Source organism: Narcine bancroftii, chromosome 4 (assembly GCF_036971445.1).
Source record: "Narcine bancroftii isolate sNarBan1 chromosome 4, sNarBan1.hap1, whole genome shotgun sequence".
NCBI lineage: Eukaryota > Metazoa > Chordata > Chondrichthyes > Torpediniformes > Narcinidae > Narcine > Narcine bancroftii.
The window spans coordinates 300,329,753-300,349,352 of NC_091472.1; the positions used below are offsets into that span (position 1 = coordinate 300,329,753).

At 38.3% G+C, this 19,600-nt stretch overlaps 1 protein-coding gene across 1 annotated transcript; it reads right to left on the minus strand.

Annotated features, from left to right (window-relative positions):
- Positions 1-6,851: 6,851 nt before the first annotated feature.
- On the minus strand, positions 6,852-16,881 carry klhl23 (kelch-like family member 23). The gene is made up of 3 exons (XM_069930578.1): positions 15,651-16,881; positions 15,081-15,233; positions 6,852-7,168 (listed from the first exon to the last, which is right to left on the minus strand). The coding sequence occupies exons 1-3, from the start codon at positions 16,879-16,881 to the stop codon at positions 6,852-6,854; spliced, it is 1,701 nt and encodes a 566-aa protein (XP_069786679.1).
- Between the last annotated feature and the right edge of the window lie 2,719 nt (positions 16,882-19,600).

Consider the following 19,600-nt stretch of genomic DNA (forward strand, 5'->3'; position numbering starts at 1 on the left):
AAACTGTGAGGCGCCAAGATGCACGGTTTGAGGCGTTATCAGCCCACTGGCGGTGGTCAATGTGGCAGGCACCAAGAGATTTCTTTAGGCAGTCCTTGTACCTTTTCTTTGGTGCACCTCTGTCACGGTGGCCAGTGGAGAGCTCGCCATATAATACGATCTTGGGAAGGCGATGGTCCTCCATTCTGGAGACGTGACCCATCCAGCGCAGCTGGATCTTCAGCAGCGTGGACTCGATGCTGTCGACCTCTGCCATCTCGAGTACCTCGACGTTAGGGGTGTGAGCGCTCCAATGGATGTTGAGGATGGAGCGGAGACAACGCTGGTGGAAGCGTTCTAGGAGCCGTAGGTGGTGCCGGTAGAGGACCCATGATTCGGAGCCGAACAGGAGTGTGGGTATGACAACGGCTCTGTATACGCTTATCTTTGTGAGGTTTTTCAGTTGGTTGTTTTTCCAGACTCTTTTGTGTAGTCTTCCAAAGGCGCTATTTGCCTTGGCGAGTCTGTTGTCTATCTCATTGTCGATCCTTGCATCTGATGAAATGGTGCAGCCGAGATAGGTAAACTGGTTGACCGTTTTGAGTTTTGTGTGCCCGATGGAGATGTGGGGGGGCTGGTAGTCATGGTGGGGAGCTGGCTGATGGAGGACCTCAGTTTTCTTCAGGCTGACTTCCAGGCCAAACATTTTGGCAGTTTCCGCAAAGCAGGACGTCAAGCGCTGAAGAGCTGGCTTATAATCTACATTTAACAGCGATATTGGTTTATAAGAAGAAACCTGTAAAGGATCTTTATCTTTTTTTGGTATAACTGTAATTATTGCATTGGAACAAGACTCGGGTAATCGAAAAGTGTCATAAATTTGTTGTAAAACATCCTTATATATAGGAAATATATCAGCATAAAAAGTTTTATAAAACACTATAGAAAACCCATCTTCACCAGGTGCCTTTCCATTTGGCATATCTCTTATCGCCATTTCTATTTCCTTTTCTGTAAAGGATTTATCTAACTCCTGTTTATCTTCTTGATTCAATTGTGGCAATTTAATATTTTTCAAAAAAGAATCTATAGCATCCTCAGTTACATCTTTACATTCCGAAGTATATAATTTTTTTATAAAAATTACAAAATTCCTCATTAATTTCCTTTTGACTAAAAGTAATACCCGATTTCTTTCTAATTACTGGTATAATTCTAGATAATTGTTCCTTTTTTAACTGCCATGACAGAACTTTATGAGCTTTCTCACCCCATTCATAAAATTTATGTTTAGTTCGATTCATTAAACATTCAAACCGATAAGTTTGTAATTCATTATATTTAAATTTTAAATTAGTTAACTGATTCTTTTGCGTTTCAGTAGCATTTTTTTTTAAATTCTTTTTCAGTAGAGAGCAGAGAGGTTGATTTGCCTGAAATTTTATTCAGAGCCCGCACTGCTCCTGGGCTGCCTCGCATATTACTTCTGGGCCTGGACACAGGCCACTGTCCTCTGTGAACTGGCTGCCAGCACAGGCACCAACCGGGTGCAGGAGGGCTTTCCCTGACCACTCCGTCCGAGTCCAAGACTCACATCCATCCCCAGGCTCAGGCCACTTCATCATTCATTGCCGTGGGAATGTCGCTGGGTGATGCTACACAGACTCTCTGGCGTCATCACGCAGAGACATGGGAAGTTCGCAGCGAGTCATTCCATCTGTCAGCCCCAGTCCTGCGTCCAGGCTGCGATCACCCTGTCATGTGCCGGCCAGCCCTAGCATATGCATGCTGACGACACAGGGCCTGAACACTGATGCTGTGCACCATTGCCCAAGCGACAAGCCCATGTCCAGACCGCAGGTTGGAGATTAGATGGATTGCACCCCGGGCATGATGGTGCCCAAGGCTGGCACATAGTGAGCGGGTCTACCATTATTATTAATTTGTTTATCTTTTTGTTTCCTCTGAATTTTTTTTCTTCTTGCTTTGCTTGAATTTTCCCCACTGTTTTTGTCCAAATTTGGGAGAGCAAATGCCCCCCACCCCCCAGAGTCATATGCCTATGAAAGCAGCCTATACTCAAAATGGCAACTGAAGAGCAGGTACAAGCGCTAGTGGAGATCTGTGCACGCAGTTTTAGGACTCAGGCAGATCTTCTGCACAACATAATCGCCTTTTTTGACCATATGGGTTCTTTACATTACGCGCTCTTGGATCCCGGGCTGACAGCGTCATCGCAACGTCATCAGCCCTCCCCTTTGGAGCTGCATTAAACAGCATTCCTTTTATGGAGGAGGTAGAGTGACTTTGTTCCACCTCTGACACTATCCCTCAAGGGAGAGGGAACATGGAACAAGTTGGACCAGTCAATCCTCCCCTGACATTTTATGGAGGTAAGTGGAGCGATTTAAAGGTAGAGGAAACCTATCTATACAAATAGCTAATTTTCACTATAAAAAGGCCTACTGAGTGTCGGTGGATTCCCCTCCAATGCTCCTGCAGCCCCACACACTTCTGTCCAAACCATTGACAACCCGAGCCCCAGATCCAAACCTCTGACTCTTGCCCCAGTATCATTAACCAAATACCAAATTGCCCCAAATCAAAACAGTGCAACTAACAGAAAAAAATCATAAAAGAAACCATAGAACATTACAGCATAGCAAACAGGCCCTTTGGCCCTTCTAGTCTGTGCCAAACTGTTATTCTGCCAAGTGCCACTGACTTGCACCCAGTCTATTGCCCTCCATATTAAAATTGAGCCCGATTTCACCACTTCAGCAGTTAGTTCCACACTCCCACTACTCTGTGAGAAGAAGTACCCCCTGAACATTTCTGCTTATACCCTGAAACCATGTCCTCTGGTTTCTATCTTATCTAACCTCAGTGGGAGTATCAAACCTCCCTTCATTCTTCAACGCTCCAGGGAATAAAGTCCAAACCTGTTAAACCTTTCCTTGTAATTCAGTTCCTGAAGTCCCAGCAACATCCAAGTAAATCAATTTGCACTTTTTCAAACTTATTGATATCGTACCTACAGTGAGGTGACCAAAACTGCACACAACTTCAAATTCACCTCAGTAATGTCTTATAAATCCCAACCCCTGTACTCAATACTTTGATTTATGAAGGCCAATATGCCAAAAACTCTTTTTACAACCCTATCTATGACACCACTTTCAGGAAATTATGTATCTATATTACCAAATCCCTCTGTTCAACTACACTCTTCAGTGCCCTACCATTTACCTTGTATGTCCTACCTTGGTTTGTCTTTCAAAAATGCAACTCCTCACACTTGTCTGCATTAAATTCCATTTGCCATTTTCACCCCATTTTTTCAGCTGGTCCAGACCCCTCTGCAAGCTTTGAAAGCCTTCCTCACTGTGCACAACGCCTCCAATCTTTGTGTCTTCTGCAACCTTGCTGATCCAATTTACCACATCATCATCCAGATCATTGATATAGATGAAAAACAATGGTCCCAGCACTGATGGCTGAGGCCCACCAAATGTCACAGGCCTCCAGTCTGAGAAGCAATCACTCTGTGGCTTCTGCTATATAATCAATGTCAAATCCAGTTTACTACTGCACCACGAATAAGGAGTATCTGAATGTTTCTGACTAACCTCCATGCGGGACCTTGTCAAAAGCCTTACTAAAGTCCATGAAGACAACATACACAGCCTTTCCTTCATCAACATTCCTGGTAACCTCCTCAAAAAACTTGATAAGATTGATTAAGCACAACCTACCACATACAAAGCCATGTTGATTATCCCTAATCAGTCCCAATGTAAAACAAATAATAACATTGTTACCACTGTGCACTTTTCCTTGAAACTACCCACAAGTTGTGGAAGGCCTCAAGCAAATTGGTTAACACTGCATGCAGTGAAAACAAAATACTGAAAACAGTACCTTTCCAAACTCCAAAGATCTGGGTCTTGAAACCCCACTGTGTAGTTGGATCCTGGATTTGCTCACATCCAGACCACTATCAGTGAGGCGAGGTAAGAATCTCCTCCATAAAACTACTCCATGAAGGAAATATACATATGTTTATTTCCAGAATGTTCTTTTTATTGATGAGTGAGAGCCCAAAGCCAGGTTTGTATAAATCTAGGGTGAGATGGGAGTCAGACTTAACCACAACAATTGATGAACAACTCTGGTCAGATCTATGTCAGGGAAGTTTGTTGGCTACTATCAATACCAGGTATAGATTGGTCCATTATAATTTTCTCCATCAACTGTACCTCACCCTACAGAAATTACACCAATGTAAACCTGAATTATCAGAGATGTGGTGTAGAGGTTGGTTCCTTTTTACATTCTACCTGGCTTTGTACTATCCCTTCTGGTATGACCTCTGTTACATCCTGACCAAGATCACGGAGTCACCTTCCCAGTAGACCCAGATCTTTGTCTTCTGGGGAGCTTTACCACAGTTGGTAGATAACTAACTAATTCTCAAATTAAATTCACATAAATTGCCTTATTTGTGGCCAGGAAGTGCATAGCAGTAACAAGGAAGTTTGATTCCCCTCTACTCATGGATAGGTGGTCTTCGGAGATAAATAGCTACATCCCAATTGAAAAGGTCACATACAATCTCAGGAAGGGATATAACACCTTCCTAAAGTTCTGACAGCCTTACTAAGAGCATACAGGTACCTCACTGGTGCCAATATAGGGTTACAATGTCTACTGGCTACCACACTGTGGTATTATTGTTTTACTGTACGCACTGACAATGGGATGCTTTTTTTTATTGTGTTTCTTTTTCTTTTTTTCCTTTCTCTCTTTAATGGTGAGAGAGTGGAGGGAGGGGTTCTCTTGATGTTTTGTATTTGGTATGATTGGTAAATATATTTAAAATGATAAAAATATTATTTTAAAAATCTCCTCCACAATCTCCATCAGTAAGAGTAAAGATAAAATGAATTCTAAAAATGATCATGATGTCTACTGGGAAACAACGAGGAAATCAGGAGAACATGAACCAGTCCTCAATGAGGAGAGGGTCAGGAACTTCAAATTCCTGGGTGTCAACATCTCCGAGGATCTGTCCTGGAGCTTCCATGTCAATTCAATCATGAAGAAGGCTCGCCACTGGCTATACTTTGTGAGGAGTTTGAAGAGATTTGGTATGTCACTGAAGACTCTCAAAAACTTCTACAGGGGTACCTTAGAGAGCATTCTGACTGGTTTTATCACAATCTGGTACGGAGGTGCCAATGCTGAGGACAAGAAAAAACTCCAAATGGCTGGTAACTCAGCCTGCTACATCACAGACACCAGTCTCAACTCCATTGAGGACATTTCAAGGTGGTAGAGCCTTAAGAAAGCAGCCTCTATCCTCATGGACTCCCATCACGAAGGCCATGCCCTCTTCATTCTGCTACCATCAGTAAAACGGTAGAGGAGCCTGAAAGTGAGCACTCAGCAGCACAAGGACAGCTTCTTCTCCTCTGCCATCAGATTCCTGAATGAATAATGAACCACAGGCGCTGCCTTACTTTTGACTTTTTCATTTTCTTGCTTTATTTTTATTTATCATGTAAGGTGGTTTAGATAAACATTTGCACCATGAAGCTGCTGCAAAAAAACAAAATTTTGTGACATGTTCATGACAATAAATTTTGATTTTATTGCAATCAATTTTTTTTTTCATTTTGAAGTTGTCAGTCCATCTTTGCTTATGAGAGAGTATTCCACAATCTGATACTCAATCAGGAGGGAGAGCTCACAGAAATACCATTTAAGAAATGACAGGGGCAGTACCATAATTACCAGTGGACACTACTCCACAAGAGTACTGTGATGGATTATATCATATATTGTATATAGATATGTTTTTGAAGGAGATAGATTGTGGGGGGTCATGTAGGTCACAAACAAACACTTCACAAAACAGATCTCATTTAAATTGCAAGAGCTTTGCTCAAACCAGAGACTTCTGGAACAGGTTTTTTTTCTCTCTCTCTCTCTCTCTCTCTCTCTCTCTCTCTCGCTTCTTGGAATAAGAGAAACAAAAAGGAACTCTCTGGTGACCTGGAAGAAAGAGGTTATCACCTGGAGAACCCTGATGGGGCAAGTTTCGTCAGGAAGACACTGAGGTGACTGATGGAAGTACATCAGTTATGGATGTCCTGGAACAACACATCTCTCTCTGAAAACCGACAAGAACCTTCATGAGTGGTTACCATTTACCTTTTGAGTGCCAAAGCCTGATGAACTTTATACATGTTAAATTCTGTGCACAGTATAAGAATTGCCTGCAACCAGTGAACTTGGAGGAATGAGAAGTGAGATTGGACTATGAACCAAGGAACCTTTTTGAACATACACACACATTACATGCACGTGCTCTTAGAATTAGAAGGGGGTTAAGTTAGATTAAGTTAATAGTAATGTTAAAGTTTGATCCTGTTTTTATGTTTAAAGAAAATTAAAAATTACTTTCGTTTAAGTAACCATTTGTATTGGTGAATTTCTATTGCTGCTGGATTTTGTGATCCTCTAGGCCGAAAACAGTACTAAATCACAGAGTCATTAAATTTGATGTCTCATATTGCTATCATTCAATCATTTTTCGAGAGTTCCAAACATTATTTCACATCTTAGCATCATGCCTGAATGTCCATATGGCATTTCATACTTGCTCTCCCATTGAATATAATGGTCATAATGTTTGTCAACTCCACATACTTATTCTATTACAATTTCTCTTATTTCTTCTTTAGTGCTAAAATTTGTGAATCACAATTATTTCCTTGGGTTAAATAAGTCATTATGTTCACTATAATAACATGTTCCCCAAATAGTTTAGTTGCCCATATCTTTTGAGATTATAAGCAGAACATTATTTATGCTTCTACATTATAAACACATACACAGCCATGTGACCGCATGGCACTGGGCAAATTCCCTATTATTTCCCAAGTATCATTTTCAGGATCATATTTTTCAATACTCTGCAGATACTTTCCCTTAGAATATGAGTATCCACCTGTAACATAAATGCAGCCATTCATTGCCAACGCACCGCATTCCATTCGCCTTTCATTCATTTGGGTTATCTGTTTCCATTCATTTTTTTCTGTGTCGTAACAATCAGTGATAGTTGTCTGGCCACCAACGAGATATACCTTGTTATATAAACTTACGGAACATAGTCCATACTCTAGAAAAGAAAAATAGCAAAACTAAATTATAAATATTCATAAAATAAAAACTGCACATCTTAACTATTACAACTGTCTAACTCAAATCCTAAAATTAAGACATCTGACTTTCAAATCAAATCTTATCAGACATAAAAAAAGTTAACAATTACAACTTGTTTCCACTTTTTAAAAATTTTATTTTCTCATCTATAACTTTAATAGCCAGAAATATGAGGTAAATTGTATTTCAAGAGTATTCAAGAAGTGGCAATAATTTCTGTTGGATCGATATTTAACTGGCTCTGCTTTTCCAGTAATATTGTATTATTACTTGTCCTTGGATATACTTCATGCAACGTTGCTTTCTAAAGTTATTTAAGGATAAATGTTTATTTTTTGTTTATGAATTCTTTTAAAACACATATCACAAGAACCCCATTTTCAAAGAATGAAATTCTCTCTGTAGGCAATAGAAGCAATTGGAGGGAAGATGGAAGAACATATCTATGACACATTACATAAATGAATTAGTTACTTATTCCTGAACTGTCCTTCGCTCTAACTCCTGAACTGTTCTTTATCATTTTCCACTTTAATTTCTCCTGAACACTTCTCATCCTTGTGCCTCTTTTCTCATTCATTTCAGCACCTTCATGTGAACATTGAACATCTTCACTTTCCTGTTGTTCCTGTGGAATTACAAAAGTCATTGTCTCTGACCTTCCTTCTCTGGATTATTTATAATGCCTGTACTTAAAACATTAGCATTTTCTCTTTCTTATGCTAGAACTTGTGAATACTGTGACAACCCAACAATTTATCTTCCGCATAATTTGGAGATTGTGTTTTGGCGCTTTCTCTGTTTGGACTATTCTTCCCTGCTGTTCTTCAGGATGCCACAACAGACCTGAAGTTAACCCAACAAACAAAGGCTGATGGCGGGCTCCTCAACCTCGCAAGACTGAAAGCAAAAACAAAAGTTAAGGACATTGTGGCACACAAGCCACAGGAATAAGTAACATAAGGTATGTATCAGAATACATACTTACACAACAACCTCAATTTTTAAAGTCGTGTTATTGAACATTGTTTCCTCTTCCTCAGTGAGCATTCTTCTGGCTCTCCAGTCCATAGGATGATGATGTTTCCTTTCAGTCAGTTTGTGGGGTTTGATATGTGCGTCCTGGAGGAGCTAGGCAGGCCGATCCTTGACAGGCCCTGCTGGCCACATACTTGGCAGGTGAGGCCTGAAGCAGAAACTCTGTTGTGGCGCTTCCTGTGCCTTTCCTCTTTTGCCTCTTTGAGCTTGTTCTCAGAGGTGATTTTGAGCCAGATCCTCCCAGGTTGATGAGGCAACATCAGCTTTCTTGAGGCTCCTGTGCAGAACATCCTTGTCACTGGCCTTCTCGTTTTCGGGTACCACTGGACGGTTGGCCATACAAGATGTCCTTGGGCAGTCTTCTGTCAGGCAGTCTGACAATGTGTCTTGCCCAGCATTGTTGGGCTGACATCACCAAGGTTGAAACTGCTGGCATTTTAGCTCGAGAAAGGACCTGGATGGTCTCTCATTTATTGGTATGATTAGGGCTCTGAATAATGATCCGAAAGCTAGAGTTGTTACTAATGGTTTGCTTTCAGAATCCTTTAATTTAACAAGATCTACTGGACAAGGATGTCCATTATCACCCGCCTTGTTTGCTTTAGTTATTGAACCTCTAGCACAATTAATACGTCAGAATGATAGTATCAAAGGTATGAGAGTCTTGAATGAAGATTATAAAATAAATTTATTTGCGGATGACGTTTTGCTGTATTTGGTGGATCCTGATGTTTCTCTGCCAGCACTTCAAGATTCCTTAGAGATTTATGGTCAATTATCTGGTTATAAGGTTAATTGGACTAAAAGTGAAATTTTATCAATTAGTAAAGATGATTATTCAATGTTTAGAAATATTACGAATTTGAAGTGGACGAAACAAATTAAATATTTGGGAATTAATGTTAATACTGACTACCAAAATTTATATTCACTTAATTATCTTCCTTTAATGAAGAAGATTAAGGCAGATTTAGTTAAATGGAAAGATTTACCTTTGGGTTTATTAGGAAGAATTAATACTATAAAAATGAATATTTTTCCTCGTATACAATATTTATTTCAATCAATTCCTTGTTGTTTACAAAAAAGATTTTTTTAAGGATTTATATAAAGTAATTAGGGATTTTTTGTGGAAAGGAAAATTTCCTAGGGTGGCGTTGAAAAAATTGATGTGGGATTTTCAATTTGGAGGGTTACGGCTACCTAACTTTCAATTTTATTATGAAGCAGCTCAATTTAGATTTCTTAGCGTATTAATGGCCACACAAGATACGCCTAGTTGGGCACAGATAGAATTGGCAGTTATTTCTGAAAAATTTTTGAATTAATTTTTATTTCGATGGAATAAAAATTTGTTACGAACTTATGATGTACCAATATTGAAACATTTAATGAATTTATGGACAAGTAAATTACATAAAATGGGATTGAAAAATAAGTGGTCGGGAAGATTACCATTATATAATAATCAACTTGTTCCTTTCACGGTATCTAATACTATTTTGAAACAATGGGAGGAGAAAGGAATGCATAATTTATCTGACTGTTTTTTAGAAGGTCATTTTTGTTCTTTTGTAGAATTGCAAAAGAGATTTGATATAAGTGGTTATTCTATATTTGTGTATTATCAGTTAAGATCTTTTGTAAAACAGGTATGCGGTCGTCAAATGAATTTACTGTCTGAAAATGATTTTGAGAAATATGTGCTCTCATTTCCAAAAAAGGGTTATATATCAGGTTTGTATCGTATTTTGTTGGAAAGTGAAAGTAAAATAGATTGGGATAAAGATAAAATGAAATGGGAAAAAGATTTAAGTTTAACAATAACTGAAGAAGATTGGTCTGAAATCTGCCGTAATAGTGTTCGAAAATTGATTAATGCTAGATTGGCGATGATTAATTATAGTTTTATACATCAATTATATTTAACACCCGAAAAATTTAAAAAATTTGGTTTTAGTAAGTCAGATCTTTGTTTTCGTTGTGATCAGGTTTCTGGTACTTTTTTACATGCTGTTTGGTTGTGTGATCGGTTACAACAATTTTGGAAAAGTATTCAATCTGTATTTAATAATCTATATAATCTTCATATTGTATTAGACGCTGATATATTTTTATTAGGGAATATGCAACCGTTGATTGATTTAGAATTAGATAATTACCAGATCTCTTTTATTTACTTAGCGCTGGCAGTGGCCAAGAAATGTATAGCGATTACTTGGAAGAATAGAAATGTATTGTCTTTAGATAGGTGGTATTCAGAGATGAAGTTTGGTTATGGAAAGAATATCTTTTTCTATACAAGATAAGATGTCTTTTTATGAGTTAAAGTCGACCCCATTTATTGATTATATACAATTTAAATAAGTTTGAATTAATCATTTTTTTCTTTAAAAAAAAACTTTTTTATTATATATTTTTTCTATGTTTTCTTTTTTTTCTAGGTTTTTTTTATTAGTTGTTTTTTTTTCGTTTAAGTTCTTTTTGTTTTTGTTTTTTCATATATATTCTTATATAATAAAAAATTTTTGGATTAATAATTAATACTTAATTAATATTTTTCTTTTGTTTTTTTATATATATATCGATCTTTTTTAAAGATATATATTTTTTTAAATTATACTAATAGTATTAATTCTTCACTCTTTATTGTGGGGGTGGGGAGGAGGGAGTTTCGGGGTTAAAAATAGTTTTTTTTTAGTCTTAGTTTTTAGTTGTTAGGGGGAGATGCCGAGATTGGTATTGTATTAACTATGTTACTTTGTACTTGTATTACTTTATTTTGTATTTTTTCTGTACGTGAATTACTTACTTTCTTCATATGTTAAAATTAAGAAATAAAGTTTTGAAAAAAAAAGAGAAAGGACCTGGATATTGGAGGCCCTGTCTCGCCAGGTGAAATTCATCAGAAAACATAGGTGACGCTGCTGCAGTTGGTCAAGCTGACGTAAGTGATTCTGATATGGCACCACATCTCACGTCCATAATAGTAAGGCTGAGATGACAACAGCCTTGTACACCTTGCACTTGGTGGCCCACCTGATGTTCTGTGACCAAACCCGATCTTTCAGCTGACCAAAGGCAAAGCAGGCCTTTCTGGTTCGTGACTCAATCTCTACATCTAGAGAAGCTGAGGATGTTATGGTGCTGCCCAGGTAGTAAAACTTGTTGGCAGTATTGAGACGAGTGTCATCAATGAGGACAGTTGGTTCTTCGTAGCTTGAGCCAGGGGCCGATTGGTACAAAACTTTAGTCTTTTTCAGGCTGATTGTCAATTATAACTCTTAGCAGCTCTGGCATAGCGAGAGGGCAACCAGTGCACATTCATCAGGAAACTGTAGCTTGTGTGCCACAATGTCCTTAACTTTTGTTTTTGCTTTCAGTCTTGCGAGGTTGAGGAGCCCGCCATCAGCCTTTGTTTGTTGGGTTAACTTCAGGTCTGTTGAGGCATCCTGAAGAACAGCAGGGAAGAATAGTCCAAACGGAGAAAGAGCCAAAACACAACCCTGATGGGAAGTGAGTGTGACAACTCACCACACATTTTGATGTGGCCTTCCAGACCTTCATGGAACTGATGGATGATGTTGGTTAGGCATGGGTGGGTGGGGGGGGGGGGCAACCAAATTTTGGTAAAAGCTTCCACAGGCTATCTCTACCAACAGTGTCAAACACTTTGGTCAAATCAACAAATGTGACATGGGGACTTCTCTGCAGCTCAACTCATTTCTCTTGGAGCAGTCTCATTGAGAAGATCATATCCACTGTTTGAAAACCACACTGGCTTTCTGGAAGGATGTTGTCGTTGATGTTGGACACCAAACATCTAAGGATAATTTTCGTAAGGAATTTTCCTCCAACTGACAGAAGAGAGATACCACGATAATTGTTACAATATCTCTTGTCTCTCTTGTTCTTGTAGATGATCATGATTGATGCATCTTTGAAGTCTTGTGGTAGTTCTGCAGTTCCCCATAACTTTGTGAACAGCTGGTGCAGGCATGATGTCAATGTGTTACCACCATACTGGTAGATCTCGGCTGCAATACCAACAGGCCTTGGTGCTTTGTTGGGTTTTAGCAGTTTGATGACTTCATGAAGAGTAGGGGGAGCATCTAGCTCGAACAATATGGTGTACTCTGCCCTGTGCTTCATCGGTGAAGATTCCTGGTGTATTCAACAGCTTGTAGAAGTGTTCTTGCCATCTATTCATGTACTCTGACTTCTCAGTGAAGATGGATGTACTGTCTTTGCTTTGATGGACCATACACAATCTTGATTGTTTCATAGAAAAGGCTTGTAACTCCTTGACCTTGTTCGCCCACCACTGGTCTTTCAAAGGTCTGAGCTGCCTCTGAAAAGTTGATTTTGCACTCAAAAAGGCATGTTTTTTGAACGGGTTTGGGTGTTGAAGAAGAGCTTGGTGTGCAACTGCCTTAGCTCTTAGAAGGTCTTGTGCAGATTGGTTGTTCTCATCAAATAAGTCCTGATGCTTGCTCTTGACTTTCCTCAAGGTGTCCTGGACAACACTGTAGACTGTTTCTTTGAAAGCATTCCAATGCTCAGTAATACCACCTGGTAGATTCTCAACCAGTCTGCTTAGCGCAGTTTCCATGGAGGATTTCAGGGCAGCAGCACACGGTGTTTCAATTTGGTAGTGTTCATCTTTTTGGTGGTTTGGCAGCAATCAGTCTGCATGGAAGTTTGATCGATAAATACAGATCCAACCATACTATTCGATGATCAGTTGAGCACTCAGCCTCATGCTTAACTTTGGTGATACACATGACAGAGATGTCTCATTGCCGGGTGATGACATAGTCAGTGAGATGCCAGCTTTTAGATAGTGGATGCATCCATGTGCTTTTTAGCTTTTTGGTAATCTAAACAGTGTGTTAGTAATGCAGTTTGAATTCTGTGCACATTAAGAGAAGCAGTAGACCGTTACTGTACTGTTGCTAATCTCTTAGTGTCCGATCACACCAGGCCACACAATGGACTCCTTGCCAACCCAAGCATTAAACTCTCCCAACACAGCAGCTTATTGGAAGTTGCCACACTACTGATGGTGGTTTTCAGCTCACTATAAAATGCCTCCTTGACTTCATTCGGATTAGTTAGAGTTGGGGCATTAACATTGACTATGGTGAGGTGGCACTTTGCTTGCAGAGGTATTCACAAGGTCTGGATTCAATCATATACAGCAATAGGCAGGGTTAGTAGCTTTACTGCGAGGTAGTTCTTGAAAGCCAAGTACACACCAGATTCTCTTTTTTCCTCTTCGGACCTGCCAGACCAGAAGAATGTGTTCCCTCCTTTTTGTTTCTACTTAGCGCGCCCTTTCCAGTGAGTCGAGACTCTTGGAGAGCCACAATATCCACTCTGTAGTCCTTGAGCACACAAGAAACAAGTGCTGTATGCCTCTCTCTGGCCGATGAGAAATAGCATTGTCTAATAGCGTTCATATATTCCATGAGACAGTGATCAAATTCTGCTTGTGATTCTTAGCACTAGCATTGGACGACTTGCCAGCCACAGCAGACTGGCCAGGTTGGTGTGAGTTGGCTTCGTTTGAGCCATCTTTTCTTGGGCCTTCCCTTATTGTAGAGTGAGCAGTACCTCCCTAAACAGGGCTGCTCAGTCACAGAGGATGCTGCCTCACCGGATCTCCACTCTGTAATCCACGTGCGACCAACTCTCCCCCTGCCGCCTCCATGCAGACCTGTGATTGCAGCTCCCAGCTGGTCAAGCCTACCGCTTCACCTCTTGTCCATCACTACAGGTCTTTGGTGTGTTGAGGATACCCCACTCCTCATGAGTGCGAGAATTAGGATTGTCACAACGAATACATATGTTCAAGATGACATATTGCAATACCAATCATGGAATAGGGCATGACTGTGTTCAAATAAACCATTTTCATTTCTTCATCCAGCTAGTGTGTAGATAGTATCCCATATTCTCAACCTCTTGCATCAGAGACAAATGGGGATGCTTTCTTGGCAGCAGCTACATTCTTAAAGATCCTGCACCTCTGTGCACTATGCCCTATTATTCCATGATAGTTATTGCATTATGTCATCTTGAACAGGGAGTTCGATCTTTGGGACTGACATGATCTGCTTGTTTTCCACCAAACTCACTTGTAACATATGCATTACTCAGCTGTGACAATCATAATGCCTTTAAAATTTCTGTATTCTTGTTTCCTGCTTGCCTTGTTGCAACTGTTTTACATCTCCATATTAGTGCCTATACTCTCATTTACAAAGCTGAAAACTAACGATCCCAGAACTTATTTGTGATTTGTATTGTTAGTGAATTCACCATTGTCTCATTGGTCTTGGGCCTCAGTACAAGAATAAAAGTAATTTTTTTTTCTTGTATGTCCAAATTCCTATGTTTGGTGTTCTTTCACAACACCTCAACAATATTGTTTACTCTCATGTACAAGACAAATGTCTGAGAGCTCTCATATTTCTCAAGCTTACAGACATATCCACTGCCTGGTATTATTACTTCTTTACTTAGAGAACCTGTTCTTAATTACATCACATTTGTATTGCTTTTCATGAAAGGCAGATAAGAAGGTTATAAAACAACATGTAAAACACATTTGTATTGATAATCCAACCTCAACCAACAGCTGCAACTGGTATAATAATACATCTAAGTCATACATTATATAGATGATCCTTAAAGATGCACTCACGTTCATTTATACTACAATGCCAGTTGATCTCAAAATCTTGGTAATTTTTTATTTTTAAATTGCAAAGTCAATGAAAATGTAATTGCAATCATTTTAATTCATTTGAAATGCTGTAAAATACCTGGGTGCGGAGTGATGGTGACCATTGTCCACTCATTAAGATCTGATCTGTAACTCTGAATTTTATCATAAGTTGAACTTCCTCGGTAACCATAGTGTCCTCCTGTCACGTAGACAACTTCTTGGACAACACAAGCTGTTGCATTTCCAACCCCTATCCATCAGATTTCTATTAGTAAAAGTGTAGTGATTAACTGAAAATTTAACTGAGGAAATCATAATTAAAACTGCTTTTAAATAAATATATGGTGAATCTTAAATGAAAATAAATGGATGCTAAAACAAATGAAGCTCAATTAATTTGTGTTTTAAACTGGTAAATTAGTATCAAAATCCAAAATAACTAGACCCTTCTACTGTTTAGTTAAATTAATATCTTAATCTGAACATCATTCTTAAAAGTAAATATACTCTAGTTTTCTCACTGATCTTACTTCAATGACATATGCAGTCAGTCCAGTTTTTAATCCTACTTAGTTAGTTTGGTAAAGGTAAAACATGTCAAACTTTTGCTTAACTTTAAATATAAGTAGGTGGATTAAATATGCTTGTTCTAATATTGGATACATACCTTTTAACATGTTTGCAATCGAAGTCCATTTTTTTATCAAAGGATCATAAAACTCTGCATCTTGAACTGGAGCTCCAGCTCGGTATCCACCCATCACATAGACACAGCCACGCATTACCACTGAACAGTGATAATAACGAGCATTTAACATTGGGCTCCCTTCTGCCCAATTATCCATTTCTGAATTATAAATCCACATTGTGTCCAGGGCCTCCAGGTTATCAGAACTATAACCACCTGTTACATAAATATTTGGTCCCAGAGCAGAAACACTATAACTTTCCCTTGTGTGATCAGGCATCTGTGAACCTTGTGTCCATAAATCAATTGATGGATTCCAAATGTGGACCTCTGAAAGAGGATGCCAGTAATAACCACCAATTATATACATATTGCATGTGGACTTCTTGTCAGATAGTGAATTTATAGCGTAGTTTTCATTTGATTTCAGAACATGACACTTTAAAGAGTGCATCTTAGCATCATTGGTGAGAAGGGACTGCCCATTCACTTCAAGTGCTGTTTTGAGACACAGATCATCCAAATCAATTTGAACATATTTTAATAATTCCACCAAGCATTCAATTCTATTTTCCATGTCAAATGCAATCCACCTGACAATAGCTTCAAGAAGTATATCTATCTTCTGCACGTTGAGATTTTTTTGAGACAGAATAAAAAGGAGTTTGTCCATGGTGATTTCTAAATATTCATCCAGTCTTGAAATTTCCTCGAAATTAGAGAGAATCAACCTTCGAGACTCTTTCTCTAAATCTATACAAAGATGCCTTTCTGCAAAAGAATGCATTCCTATACAGTTTCCAATATCTAGATGTCTGGCCAGAAAATGTTCACATGCTATTTTAACTGATGTAAACTGTAGGAGATCTGCAGTCTCTAACAATGTTTGGACATTGTTCTCTGTTATTAGCACTTCTGATGTGTATACATACCTTATAAGAGCATTCAAGATACTGTGATCAATGTTTGAAAGTTTAATGATCTTGGTAGCTTTTTCCTGCATATCTGCAGTGAACATTGCTTTAAAATAACTGCTGCAAGCTGCCAGAGCAACTTTATGGCAGTGAAATAATTGTCCTGAGACACATTCCAATGTAATGTCTGAGAATAATTCATTTTGATAAAATTCTTTAAATGCATTAAGGAATTCTGCAGAATGGTTTGCATCCTTGAATTCATAGGTATATGAATGATGTTCTTTCCCAGTCATATCTGTAAAAAATTACATTTATTATTTCACTTTCATATTACAATATGTTAATATAATATTTTCTAATAATTGATAGTTTCTAGTGAGCAGGCTTATAAACATATTTAATCTGGAAGAGAGCAAAAGTCAGCACATCCATTAAATGACAATGACATGCCAATGACTTCTCAGTTTTAACCATTATCCCATTCTATGTTACGACCTTGATTTCATCATAAATATGTTGAAATTAGACGCTGTTGTGTGTGGAGGAAACATGGCCTCCCTACCTGTCTGAATGTGTGTATTGTGGGTGGTCACATGCCCCCCTCCCATTTGAAACTTATTCAGAAGTCATACCATCTGTCAATCAAGGATGGGCTCTGAACATCCATTAGTGCACACCTTGCCATTGGCTAATTTCAATCACCTATGGTCATTATTTGCTCAAAGCACAGATTAGCACTGTATATAACACCAACACACAGCACATTTTTTCTCTCTGCCTCATGGTCCAAGCCCAGACATCAATCCATGCCAGGTAGCTACTGTGGACAAGGCTAGAAGTGTCACAGATAAGGTGCGCACTACACTGAAGCTGAGCTGTAGTATTGCGATAGATCAAGATTTGCAGAGAGTCTCACAGGTACAGGGAACCGGGTGTAAGAAAAAGTTCCTATTTGTAGTGTGTGTACTCAAGTGTGTGAGTGTGTTGTGTATAGGTTCACTATTGTCAGAGTCCAACATAAGTCTGAAGTGAATGTCTATATCGATGCTTAAGTGAAATAATAATCAAGTACTGTTTAACATTCTCCCCTGTTGGTCTCTCGTGTGTTAATTAAAGTTACATGTGATTATAACACTCGTGTCCAGACTCATCTCTCCATGAACCCACCGAACCTGATACACTTCCCAATATGACAGGTGCCTCAAATATCAACATAACATTCAACCAGTATAGAACACAGAAACCTAAATAAACATCAGAATGGTAGTGTTTGCTGTGTTAGGAGTGCAATAGAAATTAGATATTCAATAAAAAAATGCCCAAATTATTGAAATTATTTTTAACAAGGATGTGATAATCAGAGGTCACCCCAGTTATATTTAGTCATTTTCTCCCTGTCACAAGCTGAGAAGATTCTACAGTATTCAAGTCATTCTTCAGAATTGGCTTGATAACTGCAGGTAACATTTCCACCATATACTATAATGTAATATACTATAATGTAATTAAAAAAAGGGAATAACTGTATTAATGGAAAAAAAATTTGATAAGTAGAGGGGTGAACATACTTAAAATTGTTTAAGTAGCCAGTTAAAACAGCAAGCATTGAAATTGTACATATACAGAAAATACGTAAATTTTTATTGGTGCTTGTGTCTCCTCATAATTTCAAGGCTCTGCTGAATTTTGCAGACAGTTGCACAGAAATGTATTGAGCATTTTGCAAATTCCTATGCATTGATGTGTACATTAAAGATGACAGCAGCTGGAATGCAAAGGTGTTGGGATTTGCTGATCTTCTTACATCCAGAATTTTCTTCCTCACTTACAATGTGGGAACCACGATAGTAAAACCCACTTATCTATCTTCTCATCTCCACCATAATGTGAGTATCTCGCTTGGTCCATGAAAGGACTGTACCATTTGATGGAAGAATTTGGCTCTTACGAAGGTTGATTATTGTTCTCCTGCTGCATGTCTCATTTGACGAATGAAGAAACTGTGTGAGATTAAAGATGTGCATTAAAAATTTTATGGTATGATTTTCATTTTACAAGTGATCACTTGAACCCAAATTACACAGGTGTATACAAAATGCCTAGGTGAAATATAATTTTATCACCAAGTAGCTGCAAACTGCCCTTCTGAAAGTAAAATAATTTATTGCATGGGATCAGTGGATGAAAAATATTTGTTGGTGTGCATTACAACAAAGAGGAATGGCCTTTCCTAAATATTCAGTCATCTCAACAATAGAATACATTTGGATCGGTCAGGAATCACACAGCAAGAGATGTCTCAGACTGATCCAATGTCCATTGTTGAGATTCAGTCATGCTGAGGAAATGTCATGCCTTTTTTTTTAAATTTTTTTATTTTTCACACTATAAACCATATTGATCATTTTCCTTTTCAAATATATAGTGTCATTTTCTTCCCCCCCTCCCCTCCCTCCCTCCCTCACCTCCCCTCCCACCTATTTAAAGTTCAGAATCTAAGATACATTAAACCCGTTAAACAATGTTGTCACTCAATAAAAATAAACAAGAAATTCCACTGAGTCAGGTCTTTTCATTATCTTCTCCTTCTGTCATTTTAGGTGGTAGATGTCCACGGTAGGTTTTCGCTATTGTGTTTCATGTATGTCTCCCATATTTGTTCAAATATTGTAATGTTATTTCTTAAATTGTATGTTATTTTTTCTAATGGAATACATTTATTCATTTCTATATACCATTGTTGTATTCTCAAATTATCTTCTAATTTCCAGGTTGACATAATACATTTTTTTGCTACAGCTAGGGCTATCATAACAAATCTTTTTTGTGCTCCATCCAAATCAAGTCCAAATTCTTTGTTTTTTATATTACTTAGGAGGAAGATCTCTGGGTTTTTTGGTATATTGTTTTCTGTAATTTTATTTAATATCTGGTTTAGATCTTCCCAAAATTTTTTCACTTTCTCACATGTCCAGATTGCATGAATTGTTGTTCCCATTTCTTTTTTACAAC

What these genes read in the sequence shown, in the direction of transcription:
- klhl23 (XM_069930578.1), bottom strand. Translation starts at nt 16,881, where the DNA reads ATGACTGGGAAAGAACATCATTCATATACCTATGAATTCAAGGATGCA. An exon ending in GATTGCAAACATGTTAAAAG is followed by an intron (nt 15,234 to 15,650) that starts GTATGTATCCAA and finishes TCTGATGGATAG; the next exon opens with GGGTTGGAAATGCAACAGCT. An exon ending in CACCATCACTCCGCACCCAG is followed by an intron (nt 7,169 to 15,080) that starts GTATTTTACAGC and finishes TTTCTTTTCTAG; the next exon opens with AGTATGGACTATGTTCCGTA.